The sequence below is a fragment of the Xenopus laevis genome, chromosome 1L (genome assembly GCF_017654675.1).
Source record: "Xenopus laevis strain J_2021 chromosome 1L, Xenopus_laevis_v10.1, whole genome shotgun sequence".
In the NCBI taxonomy this organism is placed as follows: domain Eukaryota; kingdom Metazoa; phylum Chordata; class Amphibia; order Anura; family Pipidae; genus Xenopus; species Xenopus laevis.
Genome location: NC_054371.1, coordinates 33,738,352 through 33,761,639, shown reverse-complemented (window position 1 = coordinate 33,761,639; position 23,288 = coordinate 33,738,352). Strand labels below are relative to the sequence as shown.

General features: G+C 39.6%; 1 protein-coding gene across 3 annotated transcripts; it reads right to left on the bottom strand.

Moving 5' to 3' along the window:
- Nucleotides 1–504: 504 nt before the first annotated feature.
- Nucleotides 505–19,059, bottom strand: slc34a2.L (solute carrier family 34 member 2 L homeolog). Of its 3 annotated transcripts, none has more exons than XM_018244506.2 (13): nt 19,035–19,059; nt 12,631–12,736; nt 12,231–12,368; nt 11,950–12,078; nt 10,674–10,817; nt 9,831–9,942; nt 8,096–8,291; nt 7,470–7,556; nt 5,865–5,979; nt 5,548–5,715; nt 3,683–3,799; nt 3,334–3,458; nt 505–2,570 (listed from the first exon to the last, which is right to left on the bottom strand). In XM_018244506.2, the coding sequence occupies exons 2-13, from the start codon at nt 12,731–12,733 to the stop codon at nt 1,980–1,982; spliced, it is 2,025 nt and encodes a 674-aa protein (XP_018099995.2). In that variant the 5' UTR covers nt 12,734–12,736; nt 19,035–19,059; the 3' UTR covers nt 505–1,979. The 3 variants fall into 3 exon arrangements, with proteins under 3 accessions (XP_018099995.2, XP_041435535.1, NP_001165586.2); XM_041579601.1 differs by lacking the exon at nt 19,035–19,059 and adding an exon at nt 16,293–16,315; NM_001172115.2 differs by lacking the exon at nt 19,035–19,059 and adding an exon at nt 18,886–18,928 and having other exon boundaries at nt 1,839–2,570.
- Between the last annotated feature and the right edge of the window lie 4,229 nt (nt 19,060–23,288).

Sequence of the window (23,288 nt, the reverse complement as noted above, 5' to 3'; positions counted from 1 at the left end):
AAATCTGACATGGGGCTAGACATTTTGTCAATTTCCCAGCTGCCCCTGGTCATGTGACTTGTGCCTTCACTTTAGGAGAGAAATGCTTTCTGGCAGGCTGCTGTTTTTCCATCTCAATGTAACTGAATGTGTCTCAGTGAGACATGGGTTTTTACTATTGAGTGCTGTTCTTAGATCTACCAGGCAGCTGTTATCTTGTGTTAGGGAGCTGCTATCTGGTTACATTCCCATTGTTCTTTTGTTTGGCTGCTGAGGGGGAAAAGGGACGGGGTGATATCACTCAAACTTGCAGTACAGCAGTAAAGAGTGATTGAAGTTTATCAAAGCACAAGTCACATGACTTGGGGCAGCTGGGAAATTGACAATATGTCTAGCCCCATGTCAGATTTCAAAATTGAATATAAAAAAATCTGTTTGCTCTTTTGAGAAATGGATTTCAGTGCAGAATTCTACTGGAGCAGCACTATTAACTGATTCATTTTGAAAAATTTTTTTTTCCCCATGACAGTATCCCTTTAAAGAGGGATTTTCACCTTAAAATGGCAAAGCATCTTAGAACATCATCAACTTTTACATACATACTAAAAGTCATTTCAACATGAAAATCCACTATAATAACTGTAAAAATGGCGGAAATGCAAACATTTGGGTGGAAATAGCTGTATTTTAGTAGCACCAAAAAAATTGTATCTCTGAACAAAAAAACTTGTTGTCCAATGTTATAAATTCACATGACATCAGGGGCCATGATGCACTAAGCATTTACAGCAGTGTAGTGCATAAATCCTAGTATGCCATAGGTCTCAAAATATGGATATGGTATGGCTGAATACTAAGGGGCAGATTTATTAAGGGTCGAATAGTAAATTCAATTCAAATTCAATTTTTTTTGGTGTTCCAATTCACACATTCGAATTTTAATCCCCCTATTTGAATGTAAATTGGAATGTTAAATTTATAACACATCGATCATGGAAACAGTACTATTTCAAATGTTGGCCACCTAAAACCTGCCGAGTACATGTGTAACTCAGTGGTCCGTTGAGCCATTTGGAGATGTTAATAGACTTCCTGATATTCAAGTTTTTTTTTTTTTGGAGAAAAAACTCAATTCGTACAAATCAAATACAATTTGAATATTTGAGTTGGAACCATTAGATTGCATATTAGACATTCAAATTGTGAGTATATTCAAACTAAAAAAAAAATTCACATGAATTTGAAATTCGACCTTTGATAAATGGGCCTCCCCGTATATGGCCAAATCCTGGATTCGATGCATTACTAATCTCTTAAAATATTTTTACTGTGATGCTACAACATCTCACTACAGAAATGCAAACTGCTGCTTGAGATTTGGTTGAAAACCCTTCAGTAGTGGAAAAGCTGTCGCATAACTATTAATAGCAGAAAAACAAATATAGAAGTTAAATATATATGTATGTTATATGGCCTCGCTTTTCTGCTTTCATCTTGGTCTTATGTACATACACATGGACTCAGAATGACCCAATAACATTCCAGGAGACTTTTCATGGAGCCTGACTATTCCTACACAAAGTGATAGGGAAAAAACAGTGGATGAAACATTAGAAATGAAGAGGAAAGACAAATGGAAGTGTGAGTGCAAAGGTAAGAAAGGCAGAAAAGAAGAGAAAGTGGAAACTAGAGGAGTTTATGACAAAAGAGAAACGGCCAAGCTTGGTGGAGACAGAAGAAGACTTAATTGGGTTTGTCGGGCCCTAGTGTTGAAAGACATCCCAGTCCATCACTAAAAATACACCTTGATGAAATTTTCGGATTCCTCTCAGCTCTTCTTTTTTTCCTTCTACTGTACATTTTTTTTTTTCACGAGACATATCAGCACTACAATATAAAACGTTGTATAGGGAGATGTTAATTTCAGTAGATGTAGACTAAAGTCAGGTACGTAGAATATAAATGGTTCCACAAAGTTCTAGAACCCCGTCCACCTCCTATTAGAATGAGGTGAGATTCTGACTGTTCTGTTGCTCGTCACTTTCAGGTTTCTTGATTTCGTCAGAAAGATCGATGACATTGTCATGCCATTCCAGCGCTTGGGGTTTGGTTTCAATGTCACACTCCTCATCCTCTTTGTCATGGCAACATTTACAACACTTGCACCCTTTGCAATGTTTGCCGCAGCAGCAGCAACAGAACTGTTTGCACCACAGAGAGGCCCCTAACATACAAGCATCCCAAGGCTTGAGAGAATGCATCCACTTAGGCAGAAAGTCCCAGTCCTTTAGGAAATCTGGCAGAATTCTTGGCCATTTTGACTGCAAAACATTGACAGAAATCACAGCGACAATCATGGTCACAAATGGAACGGCCACTCCAACAAGGGCCTGCCAGCCGGCAACTGACAAACCAAAGACCAAGAGCGGCATCAAAAAGAAGCACAAGATCAGGTAGACCACTGCGAACCACCTGTATTTGGCCGTCTTGTTACCGAGCCCTTTAGCTAGTCGAATGGGTATACGCATGAAAGGAATGGGATACCAGACAATGATGCCAGAAATATTGAAGAAAAAGTGGCATAATGCAATCTGCAAAAAAAATGTAAATATTTTCATTTGGTAAAACATTTGCATGTCCAACATGTTTACTAATGCCCCCACCTAGAGAATATACCCAGTTCCAATTGTACAATTCTGACAGTGTTCATTGACTGCCTACTGCAAAATGATGTATGTAGTGTATGCAATATCACCCCTTAATCACCGTCTATTCCTTCTGGACCTGACTCAATGGCCTGTCTTAAATACATTTCTTTTCCCAACCTGAGATGCCTTTTGCTTTACAGACTTTGGGGGCCTTATTTATCAAAGTCCGAATTTTTCAGAATATTTTAATCAAAAAAGTCTGACCAAACTAGAATTAACAATTGTACCTTATTTATTATTAAAAGTGCTGATCTAATCGGATCAGGGACAAACACGAAAAAATAGTTTTTTGGGGATTTTTTTTCCCGAATCGCTTGATTTTATCGAGACTATTTCAGACTTTTCTGGCTAATTCCTGTGCAGACCACAGAAACTTCCAAATAGGATAGAGACCTCTCCCATTGACTTATATACAACCTTGGTAGGTCTGAGATACCGGATTTTCAATCCTTGGGGTATAATTTATCTCAAAAAAAAATTTGGATTCTATAGTAAAAAAAAACTATACTTTTTTGAGTTTTTGGCATTCAGACTTATTAATAACCCCCTAGGTCTTTGGCATCCCTCTTGCTCATTCCTGACAACAAAAATATATTGCTTTACTGATGTCTCTAACTCAAGAAATGATTTACTGCATAATACAAACCTGCACAGAGTTCTGCAATGTTTCACCAGGACTTGCTAAAGCTGCAAGTAGCGCAGTTGTTGTGGTTCCAATATTAGATCCGAGTGTCAGCGGATAGGCGCGCTCAATGCTTATGACTCCAATGCCTAAATGTATACAACAGATGAAATGAAACATACTGAGAGCAAGCATTGACAAATCTATGTCTGTTATTAATTGCCTTGACTAGGGAGACACACAACCTACTGACATAACTTAGTGGCTGTGGGATGTGAGAGTGGTCGCCAGAAAAGCTTTCAATCATGGGGAGGGTGCACCAGCTAGTATGATATCTTTCTGTTTGGAAGCAAGAAAATACTGTACATCTCACCAATAAGGGGAGTCATTGCAGATGTAAAGACAGAACTGCTCTGCACGATAAATGTCATTCCAGCTCCAACCAACATTGCCAGGTAACCCGTTAGCCATGAGAAAGGGAATGGGAAATCTACGAAGGGAAGAAAAAAATATGTCAGTGTGATGTTGTAAAATTGAGAAGCAAATAAAAAATACACAGAATCCTTCCTGGATATAGATCGTTTATTGGTGATGTATAGCTTTCTGGGTAGGATTGCCAACATCTCACAGGATCTTCTTGTTTGTAAAAAGACCTCAATACCTATAATATACTGCTTAGCCTTTCCCACTGTTAGATCAGGGCCTGCCAAGTGCCAATCTCTAGTGCTCCAAATGTTTTGGATCAACAACTCCCAGACTTCAGCTGTTGGTGGGACACTGTGAGTTTAGAAACATCTGCTTGAAGAAGCAGAATTGTCTTATTGCAAACCAGTTGTGAGACCCAGGCTGATAGCAAGGCTTGAGGGTTGAAGCACATGAGAGATATAGAATGACAGGGAAGTGTGTGTCAGGAGTGTAAATCAGGAGGAGTGGGGGCCCAGTGCACATCCTGTATATGGGCTTGACCACAACTGGAGATACTGTATAAGTTAATATTTGAATAACTGCCTTTTGCACAAATTCTGCATGTAGAGAGACATGATGTCTGGTGATGAGTGAGCTCTAATACATCTTCTAGGCAAAAGGAGCCCCTCTATAAGATATATTGAATCTAACTGTCAATGATTATCTGACACTTAACTCCTGCATGAAGACAGAATAAGGAGAAACAGATGCTGAGAAGGGAATAGTGAAGATGAACTTGATTATTACAGAAATGGTACAAAATTTTTAATTGATTGTAGTTAAAAAGTTTCTTGTTTCCGTATGCTGAAGCTTATATTTCATTCTAATTTTCATGACAGTTACCCTTTAATACACTTCAACTGTTTGTCCAGCTGCAAGCAACTCAGAGGTGCTGTAGTTGGACATTCTACATTGCTCAATGGCACTGGAATCATTTTATTTTGTTAGATTTTGTTTGTACTGGAATCAGTTATTTGAATGAGCTCTAATTCATCTGCTAGGAAAGGGATCCTCCCCCCATTTAAGATATACTGGATCATTCATCTGACACCCAACTCCTGCATGAAGAGAGAATAAAGAGAAACAGGTGCTGAGAGAAGGATAGTGAACATACATTTGATTTTTTCAGAAACAATGCAGAATATTTAATTGATTGTATTTAGAAAGTTTCTTATTTCAGTATGATGAAGCTTATATTAAGACATATTTTCATGATCGTTCCCCTTTAAGTAACCATTAGAAATCTTTAAAATAATACAACTACGTTTTAAAATATATCTATGAAACGCCTAGTGAAGTTTGACTGCATTTCCTCGAGCTACGCTGTGTTTTCAGGAAAAATAGCCTATTTGCTTATTCATGGTCCTCTACAGAGCATGTCACGTCTGTAAATAATTCCTCACCTCTGGAAAACTACAGCTTTATTTGTATCTTCTATTTCCTAAATAATTTCTTTTAGGGAGCTAGCACACAGGATATTTAGTTGCCTGGCGACTAATCGCCTCTTCTGCGGGGCGACAATCTCCCCGAACTGCCTTTCCTCCTCACGAGGAAACTTCGGGCGACTTCGGAAATCGAAGCGCTGCGAGTGCATTGACGCTGGCGTTTTCTCATTATAGCAGGTGGAAGGCTGGGGGAAGGCAGTTCGGGGAGATTGTTGCCCCGCAGAAGAGGCGATTAGTCACCAGGCGACTAAATATCCTGTGTGCTAGCTCCCTAATATACAGGTTTGGGCAGCCATTGAGGAAACCAGCGGGACGTGTTAATATTTACCAGTGTTGATGACCTTCTTGATAAGAACAGACACTTGTCCTTTCAGCAAGGAGTTCAGGATCTTCACAATCAATATCAGGCAGACACACAAAACAAAGAGTGACAGCGCCAAGAGTATGAGACCAACAGCGAGATCTGGCAGATTGGTGCTAGCAAACAGGTGGGAACCTAGAGAATGAAATCATATGAATATAGAATCAGTAATTCTATTCACCTGCTAAAGAAATACAAGTCAGGAAATAGCTGTACTAATCTGTAACAACGCTTACTATGAAGAAAAAAAAGATTCATAACCTTGGGCTTATCTTTGCACTCACATTTAACTTTGATGGTCTCAAAGCCTTCAGTCCATGTCACATTGTTGTCGTCGGTCCAGCAGAGTGATGCAGACGTGCAGTTCTCAGCGCTTGGCAAGCTTATATTCACTAAGGTCTGTAACAGAAAGAAACATTTTTGTTTTATTGAGTCACTGACACACTGAACTAATAATAATATTAATTAAAAATTAGTTTTTTTAATGAGTTTAAGGGCGCTTACTCACGAGCGGTTGTAGCTGCGATCCCCTGCGTTACGTTTTTCTGCGTTCAGCCGTAGGGGATGCGCAGGAATAGACGCATTACATTTTTTCCAATTGGGCTGTACTCACACAGGTGCGTGTAGGCACCGAACGCAGGAAAAATGCAGCATGTTGCGTCTCAACCTGCATTCGGCGAAAACACGCGTCTTTGTAAGTACAGCCCCATTGGAAAAAATGTAATGCGTCTATTCCCTTCGGCTGAACGCAGAAAAACGTAAGGCAGGGGAGCGCAGCTACAACGGCTTGTGAGTAAGAGCCCTTAGAATGTGATACCTATATACGGTAATAAATAAAGCACACAGTGCAGTTTTTTTTATAAATTGGCTCTTGCAGCTGACACTCACAAACTGGCCCTTGCCGCTATCACTGACATGCAAGCAGACCCTTCCTGCTGATAGTTACCTATAAATTGACCCTAGCTGCTATTAATTACATATCAACTTGCCTTTGCCATCAACATTTTAAATGATCCTTGTATCTCATTTATCAACACTGGGCAAATTTGCACCTAAGCAGTAACCCATGGCAACTAATGACATTTTTGCTTTTAACGTTTAAAGGAAAACTATATCCCCAAAATGAATACTTAAGCAACAGATAGTTTATATCAAATTGAATGACATATTAAAGAATCTTACCAAACTGGCATGTATATTTAAATAAATATTGCCCTTTTACATCTCTTGCCTTGAACCACCATTTCGTGACTGTATCTGTGCTGCCTCAGAGATCACCTGACCAGAAATACTACAACACTATCTGTAACAGGAAGAAGTGAGGAAGCAAAAGGCAGAACTCTGTCTGTTAATTGGCTCATGTGACCTTACATGTGGTTTGTATGTGTGCACAGTGAATCTTACGATCTCAGGGGGCGGCCCTTATTTTTTAAAATGGCAATTTTCTATTTATGATTACCCAATGGCACATACTACTAAAAAAGTATATTATTATGATAATGGTTCATTTACATGAAGCAGGGTTTTACATATCAGCTGTTTTACTCAGTATCTTTTAATAGAGACCTACATTGTTTGGGGGGTATAGTTTTCCTTTAACCTGGGGCTGGCTGAACATGTCAGTTTATTATGCTTATTAACTACCCCTCGAAGTTGATAGTTATGCATATTATTTGGCCCTTGCAGTTGACAGTTACATATAAATTACCCCTGTGGTTGCAGAAAAGGATTTAAAATGGGAAAATATTACTTGTGTGTTATTACACTGTCACAATGACTTCCCTGTGGTGTCACAATGACTTCTTTGATAAAAGTCGATGATATGAGGAGATTACAAAAGCTTTTGCATCAGAAGCTCAGATAATGAGTGTATAGAGCATGCACCCTACCTTATAACTGCATTCTTTCTTTATCAGACTTTTGTTCTGAGCCAGGGGGTCTCCATTGGCAATATCTTGTATGACTTTCTTGTCCAGCTACAGTAAAACAGAAAAAAGCAAGTTAGAAGTGGTTTTATTACTACCTGTGGGCTGAGGAACATACCATATCAAGGGGGTTATTTTTTTCAATAGAAAACTCAAATTTTTAAAGGAAAAAAAAAACTAGAATTTTTTGAGATTAATTATAACCAGATGCTGCAAAAAAACCTGAATCCAAAAATCCGCCATCTCAGACCTGACAAAGGTCCTGAATAAGTCATTTGGGGAGGCACCTCTCTCAAATTGAAGTTAATGGGGTCTTCGGGGTTTTGCCAGAAAATCCGACTTTTTCAGGCAAGAAACTCGAAAAACTCGAGCAATTCACGAAAAATTCAAGTTTTCACTCGATTTTATCAGGTTTTTTCGCAATAGAATGAGTTTTTTTTATTAATAAATAAGTTAAAATCGGGCATGGGAGTTTGGTCGTGTTTTTTTTAAATAAAATTTGAGATAAATTCGAATATCCGGAAATAACCCCACAAGTGTTTGTGTGTTCCATGTTGCCAATGTTTGCTGACAGCTTAGTCTGAACATACCTGAATAATCCCTTTTGTGAGAGGCTCTGTGATAACTTTTAACATGTCTGGAGCATCCTGTCCTGTCTGGATATTGAACGATTTCACAATGACACTGGTTAGATGAAATAAATAGCCCGTAGCTACTTCAATGGGCAGCAGAACCAGCACTGAGAGCCAGTTAAAGAAATCATGCACTGTGGCTCCTGCAAATGCTCTGCAAAGTAAAGTGCAAAGTATATTAATAGGGTCACAATATTTTTAGGCATGCTACAGGGACAATATTTTTCAATTTATGTTTTCAAGTAATTGGAGGATAGCGCCATTCCTGTCTAAGCAGAATAAGATATTGCCCATAACTGCACAGTAACATTCTACAGTTGCTCTGTGATTGAATATATGTTGTTGTGTATAAGTCGGAGCTCCCAAAAAAACCACAACCACACAGTTTTGGGCCTTTGTATCAGCCCAAGGCAACCACAGCCTTTAGCAGTAAAGATCTGTGTCTCCAAAGATGCCCCAGTAGCTCCCCATCTTCTTTTCTGCTGATTCACTGCACATGCTCTGTGCTGCTGTCACTTACTGAGCTTAGGGACTGACTCACAATATGTAGTACACATAGAAAAAAAATGTCACAATATAAGGCTGATTAGTAATTAACAAACAAGGGAAAGTTGTGCTCACCACTAATTTTTAAAATCATTAGGCGGGGGTGCAATGAGGGTGTGATCACAAAATACATATAGACAAATACAAGAGTCCTCTGCACTCAACCCATTATCAATATATTTAAGACAGAGACATTTTGTGCATACTGCTACTAAAAATGCCTTACCCTTTAAACAAAACAGGGATTGTTTGTCCATATATTGCAATATATTTAAGCTGGCCAACTACGTCAAAGTCATCCCATATCTGGCCAGTCCTATGCTCAATTTTCACCTGATTCATTAAGAATTCTATTGCTTCATTATATATTTTACAAAGGGACTAAGTTTTACCTGCAACTTACTAGCTGCTTTCAAAGTAAAACTCCCAAACTTGGCTGCCCTTTTATTAGACACCAGTGGGATCACCTGACTATAGTGATTCTTAATGAATCAGATGAAAATTAAGCGTAGGATATGATATGGGATGACAGTGACGTAGTTGGCCAGCTTAAATATATTGCAATATATGGACAAACAATCCCTGTTTTTTTTAAAGGGTAAGGCATTTTTAGTAGCAGTATGCACAAAATTTTTCTGTCTTAAATATATTGATAATGGGTTGAGTGCAGAGGAATCTTGTATTTGATTAGTAATTAATACAGATAATTACTACATGGCAGCACAGAAACCAGTGCAATTATCACCAGAATTTAGTAATCAGCCCTGTAGCATCAGCTTATATTACAGACCAACCTCATTTTCTGCTTGATAATTAGTGACGACCCCTAAGCTTAGCTTCTCAACAGCTGCTCAGAGCCCACTGAGCATGTGAGTGTCATTGACACTTTCCAAGATGGTGACCCCCTGTGACAAGTTTAAAGTCCTGCTGCTATTGACAAGCTGAAACTTTAGGCTGCTGCAATAAGTTCAGTATATAAAATATGGTATTTTTAGCCATAATAATTTTTAGGGTTTAGTTCTCCTTTAAGGCAAAAATGTCTCAAGGTACTAAATATATTGATTATGGGTTAAGTCCAGAGGACCTCTTGTGTTTGGCTTTATTATTATTATTAACCAAGTGACAGCTTTTACTACAATTTAGGTACCTTCTAAACTCATTGCGATCTCCAGATTGCATCAAAGCCACAATCGTATTGGTGACAGATGTGCCAATGTTTGCCCCCATGATGATCGGTATTGCTGATCTGACTGTCAAAACTAAAGAAAAAAAAAAGAAAGAAACAAGTATAGTATATGTAAGCATACACCCTATAATAACAGAAATCTTTTACCCTATAATATTTACTACTTAAAGGAACAGTAACATTAAAGAATGAAAATATAATTTACTGTTGCCCTGCACAGAAGTTTTATAGAATCCCATTGTATTAGAGCTTATCTGTGTATCCTGTGCCTTTTCTCCATTTTCAGCTTTGAATGGCTGCCCCCATGTAGCTTGCTTATATAAACTGTAGCTTGCTTATATAAACTGTACAGCAGGGATCCCCAACCTTTTGAACCCGTGAGCAACATTCAAAAGTAAAATAGTTGGGGAGCATCACTAGCATGAAAAATGTTCTTGGGGAGCCAAATAAGTGCTGTGATTGGCTTTTTGGTAGCCCCTATGTGGATTGTCCACCTACATTGAGACTCTGGCAGTGCAACTAGTTTTTATACAACCAAAACTTGCCTCCAAGCCTGGAATTCAAAAATAAGCACCTGTTTTGAGGCCACTGGGAGCAACATCCAAGGGGTTGGAAAGCAACATGTTGCTCACGAGCTACGGGTTGGGGATCACTGTACTAGAGTTTCTGAAGCAAACACTCCAGTTGTACCAGTGCAGGGAAACATTATATTGTCATGACTTTAAAACACTTTAATTGTTTTTGGAGTTACTGTTCCTTTAATGGTTGAGGTCATTTTGCCCCACCCACTCCCATGACACTTACTATTTGATGATACCATGCTGACCACAATAGACGTGGATGTGCTGGAACTCTGCACGAGGACAGTCACCAGAACGCCGATAACAATCCCAGCAACAGGATTGGACAACACAGAATGGTTCTTGAATATATCTCCCGCAGCTTTACCTGTACCAATAGAAAAGACAGGTGAGATGCATTGTGGACAAACAGAACACAGGACCAACATATTTATCAAAATAAGCCACACTTATTAATTTAAATCTTGTTTTCCCTCCCGCCTGGGCGGCTGCCTCCTCACCTAATCGCAAGCAGTTATACAGCTGCCCACACACAACACAGCATTAACCTAAAACTAATCCTTTAATATGCAAAATAAACTCCCAAAACCAAACCCAGATCACTTTCATTATAAACTATTAAGTGCCGGCAGCTACACAGCAAGCGTTTTTTTTAGTTGTAATATTGGTGTGTAGGTTTATCTCAGGTCATTTTGCCTGATCATGTGCTTTCAGAAAGAGCCTGCACTTTAGGATGGAACTGCTTTCTGACAGGCTGTTGTTTCTCCTACTCAATGTAACTGAATGTGTTGCAGTGGGACCTGAATTTTTACTTAATTGAGTGCTGTTCTAAAGCTGGCCATAGATGTAAAGATTTTTAAAAGATCTGATCGTCATCGTGAGACCACGATTGTTTCTAAACTATCGTACGAATTGTCCATCAACTAAAAAGACCATTTCATGCGATATTGCCAGGAAAACAAAGGGGAGCTGCCTGCTTGTCCCTGCAAACATAGATTGCACTGGGACCGATAAAGATTTTTTAATCTGGCCAATCAATTTTCTGACAGATGTCGGGCGAAAAATCGTAAGATGTACGATCGTTCGAATCCCACTAACTGCGTGATAATTTCGAAGTATTGGTCAGACTTCGCTAAAATCGGTCATTCGGCAAGAGAAATCTTTGCGTCTATGGGGACCTTTAGATCTACCAGGCAGCTTTTATCTTGTGTTAGGGAGCTGCTATCTGGTTACCTTCCCATTGTTCTGTTGTTAGGCTTTGGGGGGGGGGGAAGGGAGGGGGATGATATCACTCCAACTTGCAATATAGCAGTAAAGAGTGACTGAAGTTTATCAGAGCACAAAACATTTTTTGTTTGCTCTTTTGAGAAACGGATTTCAGTGCAGAATTCTGCTGGAGCAGCACTATTAACTGATTTTAAAAAAAACATGTGTTCCCATGACAGTATCCCTTTAATGCTGGATAAGTCAAAACCCAACGCCATAAAATCCTTTCTCACCTCCAACTAACTGAAATGCGGAGCTCAGAATGTCCAAAGAGCAAACGAAAAAGTACAACAGCGTCACCAAGAGGACAGACTTTACCATTCCCAGGAGCACCGACAGAATTCGTTGTTTGGTGGTCATTTCTGTAAAGCAAGAAGATAAAGCATTTACTGTCTCAGGGCAATCCTAAAAAGGGAGGAAGATCATTATCCCCCGGCACACCATCTCCCTTCCAACTGCTCACCATAAATGGTTGAACAAATGCCAAATAACAGGGGACAATTTTCTACTGTACCTGCCCATTTGGGCCCTGTGCTCTTGAGTTCTGGCATGTCCCAAGGATCAACCTCTTCTGGCTCCGGTGTTTCTTTGCATAGAGAAAGAGCCGAGTATGTAGGAGACAGCTCCTTTTCTGGGTCAGAAGGGGTGCCGTCTGGAATAAGAAATGGGTAGACTGTAATAATGTGCCACTGTAAGCCAAAATACCAATGGAAGATTAGGCAGGTTATGTAATAAACGGCACTAAGTTTGCCCAGGAGCAGTAACCCATAGCAACCAATCAGCAGGTAGCATTTACTGGTCACCTGTTTAAAAGAAAACAACTTTTTGGTTGCTATGGGTTACTGATCCTGAGCAAACTTAGTGCAAACTTAGTGCTTTTTATTACATATGGGGGTTTATAGGGAGACACTTACCATTTGGAACAGGATTGATGCCTGTAGACCAAACAGGCTTAGAGTCATCCACGTAGTCTCCAGTGTTGAAGCCATGGTTGTCTATTTCAGGAAACGGTGGCATTTTCTGTTCATAACGGTACAAATAATTAGAGGAGGATTAAAAAAAACTCCTACAATACACGCATCAGGTCCAAAAATGACACCAGAGAGAGCAAGAGTAATCACAGCAAATTAGAACCCAGATGATTGATTAGACTTCCTACAACAGCTACCTACGACATCCAATCTGATATCAGCTTTCACTTTCCAAATTGTAGTAGACTGATGAAAACAAGCTGCTGATTGGCTGCTATAGGTAACTGCACTGGTCCAATTTGACACTTACGTTAAATGAAAGGAACAGTAAGACCAAAAAATGAAAGCGTTTTTAAGTAATGAAAATATTATGTATTGTTGCCCTGCACTGGTAAAACTGGTGTGTTTGATTCAGAAACACTACTATGGTTCATATAAACAAGCTGCTGAGTAGCAATGGCAGAAATTGAAAAAGGCTATATGGCACAGGTTAAATAGTGGAAAAGAACCTTTTCTCCTTTGAATGGCTGCCCCCATTGCTACGCAGCAGCTTATTTATAAAAACAAAAGTAGTTTTTCTGAAGCAAACACACCAGTTTACCAGTGCAGGGCAACACTGCATTTTAATTTTATTACATTAAAACACTTTCATTTTTTGATGTTACTGTTCCTTTAAGCTGGCCATGAGCCCCTATAACTGCCTTGCTTAAACAATGTAGAATTTTACTAATAAATGCATTTTGGAATGGTGAACCACCTATAAAAATGCACCTAAATTGTACGTAACCCCAACACAAGGGTCAATAAGGAAGATTTATCAAGACTGAGCCTGCACGAAAAAGACCAACGTTTATATATTAATGTACAGAATACCTGTACCTGTCTATATATCACTGGTAGCACAGATTGTGTTCTTTCCTTTGATCAAATACTACGTTTTATTATTCAGTATCTGCTCTGAACAGCCCTTTACATATCATTCCAAGGAAGCTCATTCAGGTATATGATGACTGCATGTTGAACAGGGTCACTAAGCGAAATAATTAAAATGGAAGAATCACACAGTGAGCATTGTATGGGACAAAGCAGGGCTAGCAATCTATTCTGGAAGATGATGGATGCCTTTCAGATAAGAATCCAAAGCTAATGCAGTGCTCCTATAGATTTAACCTGTTCTAGCAGGTGACTTTTCTTTTAACACAAGATTTATTTCAATAGATGGAATCCCTTTGGAACAAGGTAAAGATTGATCAATGTGGGGCTAGGCCTGGAACACAATGACCCCTTATCTGATAAGTCATGGTTTATTGACCCACATTTCCCTAGCCTGGAATGCTGCTGGGAATCTACTCACATGCAAAGGGAATTGTTTTAGGTTTTTAAAAAAGCAGTGAGGTCAGACACAATACCCTTTGCTATGCTAACATTTTACCTTGCCTTAACGGGTAAAGATCATCAAACAATAATTAAAAATGAAATAAAAAGTGATTAAACAGGTACAGGCATTCTAATAATCCCATCGATAACGTCATATAAACAGGTCCCTATCACTGCAACTGTGAATTACAGCATTTGGGGGTCTTAGACGCCTTACTGCAACATGATACAGTACATGCAGTCAGAACCAGCAGTTCAGGCAGTAGCAAACAGATTCAGCTTCCAATAGCAATTACATGTACAAAAGACTTTGCAAGTCATTAAAAATCTGTAATTAATGCATAATTGGAAAAGGTGCGTAGAATTATATACAGTACTTCCCTTATGGAAAATTTGGGTTTCCAAGCACTTTAAAAAAAAAAGCTGGCCAGTGCAAGTCAAAGCAGAAAATGTTCAGATGCTGGTGATGGGGAACTCAACAACTGAAGGGCTGCAGTTTAGGCTATTACTGTCTCCATCTGGCTTGACTTCTGTTTTGCAGGTGGCACAAAGTGAGGGGGCACTTGATTGGTGCCCTTAATTTTACACCAAAAATATAATAAAATGATGTGATGTATTATGTTTGTTTTCTAAGTTACACAGAGACTGACTCTAAGACTTTAAATCACTAACAGTATGTTAGTATGCTGGGTGATTTTGACGACCCCTAAGCTCAGCTTCTCAACAGCTGCCCAGAGCACACCGTGCATGTACAGTGCCACTGACACTCCTAACGAAATCCGAGATGGTGACCCCTGAAAGCCTGGGTCATTACTGTTATAAAGATGCTGAAGTTTTAGGCTGGTGCAGTACTCATATAAAATATAATGTATTTTTAGTCATATTGGTTTTTAGGGTTTTTTTCTCCTTTAAGCCTTTGTTTATATAACCCCCAGCATATGATGAAGATCTTGATACAGACACTGTTCATCAGTTCCTGCACCCTTGGAGCTGACAGTCAGAGTTCCTTCAAGTTCACCTTCAAACACCTAGTTGTTTTCAAATTGTTCACCAGAAATAACCTTTTTCAATTACTTTCTATTATCTTTGTGTGACTGTATTTCTAAAATTGAAGTGCAAAGTGTCATTTTTCACCTGCTAAAGCAGCTCTGGGAGGGGGGTCGCTGACCCTGTAAACTGTTCCTGCGTTGGGCGCCTACATGCGCCTGTGTGAGTACAGCCCCATTGGAAAAAACGTAATACGTCTATTCCTGCGCTCCCCTGCGGCTGAACGCAGAAAAACGGAACGCAGGGGAGCGCAGCTACAACCGCTTGTCAGTAAGAGCCCTAAAACATGGGCAGTCCTTTCAAATGTATTGCAATTATCTTTTAATTACAATTGGTGCCTGTTCCCAGAGAGTGTCTTCAACCGGTTTAGCCTGATTGGAGAGAAACAATCACTGCTCGTCTCAAAATATATATTTTTATAATACTGAATAATCTTGGTCAGGGATCTGCAGCCTATGGATCTGCAGGTGTAGCTGAACTACAGCTTCTGCACACTAACAGTCTGACCAATTTTCCTTTTAACCAAACAAGCAAAGTGCAGCACAATAGCTATAGTGTTGCCATCTGACCTCTTTAAATCTGTATTCGGATGAAATTCACAAGTGCGTGGCCAATTAGCAATTAATATCAGAAACCAATCCACTTTCCGGCAAGCCTCTAAAATAAATATTAAATAAGCCACTCCGATGTGGATTCTATGTATCCTATTATAAACGGGTGAGGTGGCAACCCGAACATTTTGCCTCCACCTGCAAGCTTCATCTCATCTTATTCCAAATACTGGGGGTTTTTTTCTGGGGGGGGGTTTGGTATTTGATAACTTCCTATATCTATCCCCATATGATATGGCGTGCACTGCATTTCTGTCCCTTTGTAACAATGATTTATACAGTTCCCATACTGCACTGCTGATTATCAGTCTGCTTATATGTACAGTATAATATGGCACGTTTCCTAAGGAAATAAAGATTTGCCCTGCAGCATGTGGATTTTATGTGTATTAGAGAGTAAAGAATGGCATCATGTTCTCTTGGGTGACATTTAGATTCTACAGACAGGTTGGGTATTTTCAGAAAGAGACTGAAAGAGACTCTTCCCCCCCCCCAGAATAAAAACCATGTCATACAAATAAGTGCACACTGGTTTCCCTGCAAGCATACCCTTCACCAATGCAAGGGTACCTTGTTATCCATGGTAATGCTACTTCCAGACGTACTGGGTCAAACAAAAGGAAGCAAATGTTACTTAGACACATTTCTAAAACATTTATATTAATAAATATATATTATTGCCTAAATTGTAACAAGTAGAATATCTTATTATGGCAATAGAATTGTCTTTTCAGAGCTATAATCCAGAGGGAAGAGTATTTCAAAGTGAAGGAGGATAGATCATGGTCTGTAAGCAGAGCAATTAGGGGCCAACCTTACCTTACCAACAGGGTATGTGCCCAGAGCACTGCACTAGACATGGCAGTAGGTAAAGGCATGGTAGAACAGAGCCCATCCTTGCATACCATGGGATTAAAGGGAAACTAAAGGCATGATATAAGCTTGCAAAACCAGCCTCTCTTACAATGGTTTCCTCTGGCATGGCCCTTCCTTGCTGTGCCCAGTGTGGCAGGACATTAAAGGGGTGATTTACATTTAAGTTATCTTTTAGTATGTTATAGAATGGCCAATTCAAAGCAACTTTTCAATTGGTTTTCATTATTTATTTGACTTATTTGGCTTCTTCTTCTGACTCTTTCCAGCTTTCAAACAGGGGTCATTGACCCCCATCTGAAAAACAAATGCTCTGTAAGACTACAATGTATTATTATTGCGACTTTTTATTAGTCATCTTTCTATTCAGGCCTTTCCTATTCGTATTCCAGTCTCTTGTTCACATCAGTGCATGGTAGCTAGAGTCATGTGGACCTTAGCAACCAGACTGCTGAAATTGCAAACTGGCGAGCTGCTGAATAAAAAGCTGAATAAGTCAAAAATCACAAATAATAAATCATGAAAACCAATTGGAAATTGTCTCAGAATATCACTCTCTACTTCATACTAATTTAAAGGTGAACAACCCCTTTAAGGGGCATGCCGATGGAACCCAGAAAGTAGGAAAATCTGTATTAAAGCTGTATTGAGGGCAAGCTTACCTTATGCCATAAAGGTTATTTTTAGAAGAAAACTGACACTGAGGCTTTAGATCCCCTTTTAATTTCCCAAACTATTTCAAAGCCTGGGGCATCTCTTCACCTGGAGACAAGCTGAACCCCCTCATCAGAATGAAAGGGACTGACATTGATTGTCTGGCACCCTGTAATTACTAAACATACTTTTGTTTTTACAAATGCCAACAGTTGCCTGCAGCTACAGCATATTCATAACAGGAACTGAAGGTAAACATGTACATGTCTGATGCGATCCCAGGTCTGTGAGCTGCAGTTTAACAAGTGGATAACATAAGCATGGAAAGGGGCGATCTAAGGAAAAGCAACAACATCCCTATAGATATAAATGAAACTCAGGAAGATTTGGCAAACTACTCCCTGTATGGTGAGTGGCATCAGCTGCCCCCCGGCCATAAACCCTGATTATGCTACGTCTCAGATTTATCACATTGGCACAGAGAGATAAACAGAAGGATATCTTGGAACGGTTTCCCACAGCAGGAATGCCGTTAGCTGATGAGAGCTGGAACCACACAGCCTGGCATGTTCTCCTTTGCAATTAAAACCAACTGCATCACGGACACAGGTAATAGTGGGTTAAATAAATGTAGCGTTACAATGATTCTATACTGATTCACACAAACCCCTGGCAGTTACTTGCACGAAGCTGTTGCTAGTGAGCATCTCTCTTTTCAAAGAAAGTTGCATTTACTTCAAAGAAATAGTTACACTTAGTAATCAAAACTACACATCCTAGCACCCCTCTAACTCAGCATCTGTTTCTCTTCATTCTGTCTTCATGCAGCAGTTGGGTGTCAGATATTCATTGACAGTTAGATCCAATATATCTTATAGGTGCCTAGAAGATGTATTAGAGCTCACTCTATTAAAATCACCAGAAATCCTGTCTCTCTACGTGCAGAATTTGTGCAAAAGGCAGCTATTTTGTTTGTACTGGAATCATTTATTTGAGTGAGCTCTCATACATCTGCTGGGAAAGGAAGCTATAAGATATATTGGATCTAACTGTCAATGACTATTTGACACCCAGCTGCTTCATGAAGAGAATGAAAAGAAATTGATGCTGAGAGAGAGGGATAGTGAACATAAACTTGATTTTTTCAGAAACAATGCAGAATATTTAATTGATTGTATCTAGAAAGTTCTTATTTCAGTGTGATGAAGCTTATATAAAATTTTCATTTTTGCGATAGTTTAAAGATACAACACTACGAGCCCCTAACGGCGACTGGGCTCCTGTTTGCCTTCCCTTGCTGCACTGGGTGCTAAACTTGTAGCATACAAACATACTACACATGTTATAAATGTCTACCCACATCCCTGCTGTCTTTCAACTCCCGGCATCTCTCTGCACTTGAAGGGACGCTGGGAGTTGTCGTTGGACAGCAGACCTCCATCAGACAAGTGCGGACGTCTGTCTAATCTCCTGCTCTGTACTTTATATGGGGAAAAAGATAAATGATACTGAATAAAGTCGCCAGGTGGTCTCGCCTAGTGGCAAACAGATACAAATGGCACATCGGGATAAAAGCGGTACAAAACTGAACATTTATACAAGTATATGAGCCAGTATATATATTTGTGCATCTTACCTGAGGATTGTGGAGAGGAGAGGTAGGGACAAGTGTAGGAGAGAGAGGATGGGATGCCAGGTACCAGAGCCAAGGCTTTATATATACAGGAGGGAGCTTGTCACGTGACACACCCAGGTAACCTGGTGACACCCCAGGGCACTGCCTACCTGCTGCTGCCTCAGTATCCTGCCCATCTCAATCATCAGCACTTTCAGCAGCACATGATGAGTGGGGAGATAACTTCCTTAGTGATCATCATCAGTAGTTCCTCGGGTGCCCTATGGCCGGGAAAGGCCGCCGTGTCTGGTAATGCACGTGGAGTGGGCGGGCTGGCAGCCAGGAGGCGACTCTGTGTGGGACTTTATTACAGGCGCGAACGCATCGCTGCACCCGGTGGTGAATCGTCCTCTCGACAGTTTTAGGGCAGCGGATCGATAATGTTCTGCTTGACTAAAGGGCACCCCCTGGAAATGAATTCACTGACCCCCCTGTCGTACCGACATGTAACGTGAGGCTTCTGCCTGGGTGCGTCCATGACACGCTGTGAGGGGGGTAGTCAAGTGTTTCTCTGTCATGTTGAAGGCAAACAAGCCGCTTTTCCTCACACATCTATTGCTAATCATTTTCTAGTTTTTTGTTTAAATAAACACGCTATTGGCGATTTCACATGTCTTTATTATGTTTGTTGTGTCTATTAAGAGGGACGGAAAGTACCTCAGGTGTGAAAAATAACGTTAAAGCGGATGATTCACCTGTAGGTTACCTTTTAGTATATGTTATAGAATGGCCACTTCTAAGACACTGTTTTTTTTATAGTTTTTTAATTATCTGTCTTATTCTTCTGACTCTTTCCAGCTTTCAAATCTAAAAAAAAAAATAACCCAAATGCTCTGTAAGGCTACACATGTATCAACATTGTTACTTTTAATGACTTCTCTCTCTATTTAACATCTCCTATTCATATTCCAGTGTCAAATCAATGCATGGTTGCTAGGGTAATTTGGAGCCTAGCAACCATATTGCGGAAATTGCAAATTGGAGCGTTGCTGTAAAAAAATCGAAATAACTCAAAAACCATAAACAATAAAAAAATGAAAACCAATTGTAAGTTGTCTCAGAATATCACTCTCAATATCCTACTTAGGATCAGGGCACACGCTCAGATTCAGGGAGATCCGGCGACAAATCTCCTCTTCTTTGGGGCGACTAATCTCCCAGAACTGCCTCCCGCCGGATAGAATGTAAATCGCCGGCGGGATGGCACTCCGAGCGCTTCATTTTCCGAAGTTTGCAACTGCTGGTGACTTTGTAAAACAAAGCGATCCAAGTGCCATCCCGCCGGCGATTTACATTCTAGCCGGTGGAAGGCAGTTCAGGGAGATTAGTCGCCCCGAAGAAGAGGAGATTTGTCGCCAGGCGACTCACTAATCTCTTCGAATCCGAGCGTTTGCCCTGGCCCTAAATGTGAATTTAAGGAGAAACAGCCCCTTAAATAGCAGTAAGATTTCTTTCTGTTAAATTGTGGTTTCACCTTTTGAAAATGTATCCCATAGACCACCAGCATTTGCTGTGGATCAGCCAGCACCCATGATTATCACAGTACCAATCAGTGACCTGGGGCAAGTAGCGGCATTTTGATGTAGTGGCCAACACAAGGCAGAAATTGGCATATCGTTAAAGCGGTAATAAGATGCAAAGGGGGAAATTTACTAAAGGGCGAAGTGGCTAACGATGGGGAAAATTCGCCAGCGTGACGTCATTTTGGCACTTCGCCGATTTACTAATGGTAGCTAGCGTAATTTGGCCAAGGAGATAGACTCTGGCAAAACTTCGCACTCTTACGCCAGGCAAATTTTCGGTGGCGAAAGAGCGTTACTACGCAAAGTTTTTGATTTTACTGAACGTTACCTCTATCACCAGACTTGCCTTCGCCACCTCAGACCAGGCAAAGTGCAATAGAGTAGATAGGAGTTCCTCAAAAAAAAGTTAAAAAGTGTTGCGATGTGCACAAAGCCAGCGTTGGCGAATTTCGCCGGTTAGTGAATTGGCCCCAAAGTGTGCTATAGTTCTAGTGGGACAATATATTAAAAGTTGGATGCAAACAATCTTTGCTCTGTGCAAATAAGTTTTCTGTTGCTCAAATTTTATATTGTTTTACAAACATGCAAAGGAGTTTAGCAGCCCATGTACCAGTGGGAAAAAAGGTTGTGCATCATATAATACAGATATAATACACAAAAGCTATAAATATCTTGTAAATTATATCCTTATAAACGGTGAGTTCTGATGTCATCAGTTATAAACGGTGAGTTCTGATGTCATTTCTGTCACTTGATTCACTGAAATTTGTGTATTATAATAAATAAAGTACCCCCATTTGCAAAATATGAGGATTTTAGAAGTTACCTCGGAGTTCCATGACCTGTATAAAAACACTCGGCCTTCGGCCTCGTGTTTTTATATGGTCATGAAACTCCTCGGTAACTTCTAATATCCTTATATTTTACAAGAGGGGGTACTTTATTCACTATATATTATCCAGAATCTCAGGACCTGGGATTTTCCGGATAACGGTCTTTTGGTAATTTGGATCTTCATACATAGATACTGACACCAAAAATTAAACTCATTTTTACATCTTTGATAATATTGCCTTTGAAAGCTACTTATAACTTTGCCATAAAGTATTTACACAATGCTTTTACATTACCTGTCTGATGCCCCATGTTCCTGTATGAGGGGGCTGCAATATTTGTGCAGCAGGAGTCCGTTAGCATTAGAAACTTCAACTGTCAGGCTGAGATGGGACAGTCTTGTTGGCAAAACAGTCAGGTTTAGAAACTTCAAGTGACAATTACTTACAAAAACAAACCTCTCAGCAAAAAAACATCAACATGACCTATAGGTAACTTTTAATGTACATTCATATTTTAAAAAGTATTTTTTTAGTGTCAGTATCACTTTGTCTACTAGAAAACCATTAAAACTTTAAATAAACCCAGTAGGCCAATTTTTGCTTTAAATAAGGTTTAATTATATCTTAGTTTGGAGCACATACAAGATACTGTTTTATTATTACAGAGAAAAAGGAAATAATTTTTAAAAATTTTGATTGTCTGGATAAAATGAAGTCTTTCCGTAATTCAGAGCTTTCTAGATAATGGGTTCTGTACTAACTGTCTAATCAAGAAGATAGCCTTACTAAATGTCAGTTTTGGTTATACAGTAACTAGTAGTGTTAAGTCTAAAGCAACTGGACTTTCGGAGTTTCCTTGAACACGTTTCACCACTCCATTTTCAAGAACACTCAGAAAGTCCAGTTGCTTTAGACTTATCTCTAGGTACTTATCTCAAGATACTGTATATCATGACCTGGATAAGTGTAAACCTTCATAGACACGTGGATTTTTGCTCTTATGCAAATGGACATTTTCAATTTATTTTATTAACTTTGTACCTTTTATTGCGTAAGTCCATGAAGTTGAACCTTTTAATTACCGAATTCAAAGTACGCTGAACTGCCTTTAAAGAGATGTAAGCGGGGCAGCCGATATACATCTTGCACATGGTGAAGGTGCCTTTCAGCAAAGTCGGGGATAACACGTATAGAGGCCCAACATGGAAGCATTAAAACAAGAAATCAAAAATATGGAATTGTGAATTGAGAGGGCAAAGAGAGGTCCTAATTAGAGACACGGGGCTGAAGTGGTGCCAATAATGTGCTGTTAATTGGTAATGTGTAGGTTTAAAAACTAGAAATGTTTTTTTTTATAAGAAAATGTCATGAATAGCATTACCACCTAGGTCAGCCAAGCCTAAAAAATAACACTTAAGGCCAAGTGATTTTAACAAGCAGAATATAAGACAGGTAGAAAATTTGGAATTTTTCCAGAAAAGGTGACAATGCCAGTTATGCATCTGGCAGTTTTGTATTTTGTGTGCACCTTGGACCTGCTCCATTATGTGCCAACCATGGTCCATGTACCCGATCATGATCCCAGCTCTGCTTTACACCTGTCACTTAACAGAAGGAACTACAAGGCTACCTTTGCACATTATAACTGTGCTATATGACAGGGTGCAATTAGGTTGGAATTGTGGGAATAGTATTGTGGGAAAAACATGGCAGATGGGGCCAGCTGTTTGCACCTTGCCAAATTAGTAAACAAGATCCCATATTTTACTTTATATTCTGCTCTGAAAACTAATTGCAGATCAATTAGCAACACTTGGGGGGAAGAGTAACTTTTATTACCACAATTTCCTTCTTTTGTTATGATCTATGAGTGTGGCAGACCTAATAACATGGTTTTAGTATTTATTGGACTCTCTTTATAGGATATCCGACAGACATTTGTCTCAAGACTCATTCCTGCAGTGTTGGCCTCATTATATTACATTGTGTTGTGTAACAAAGCATA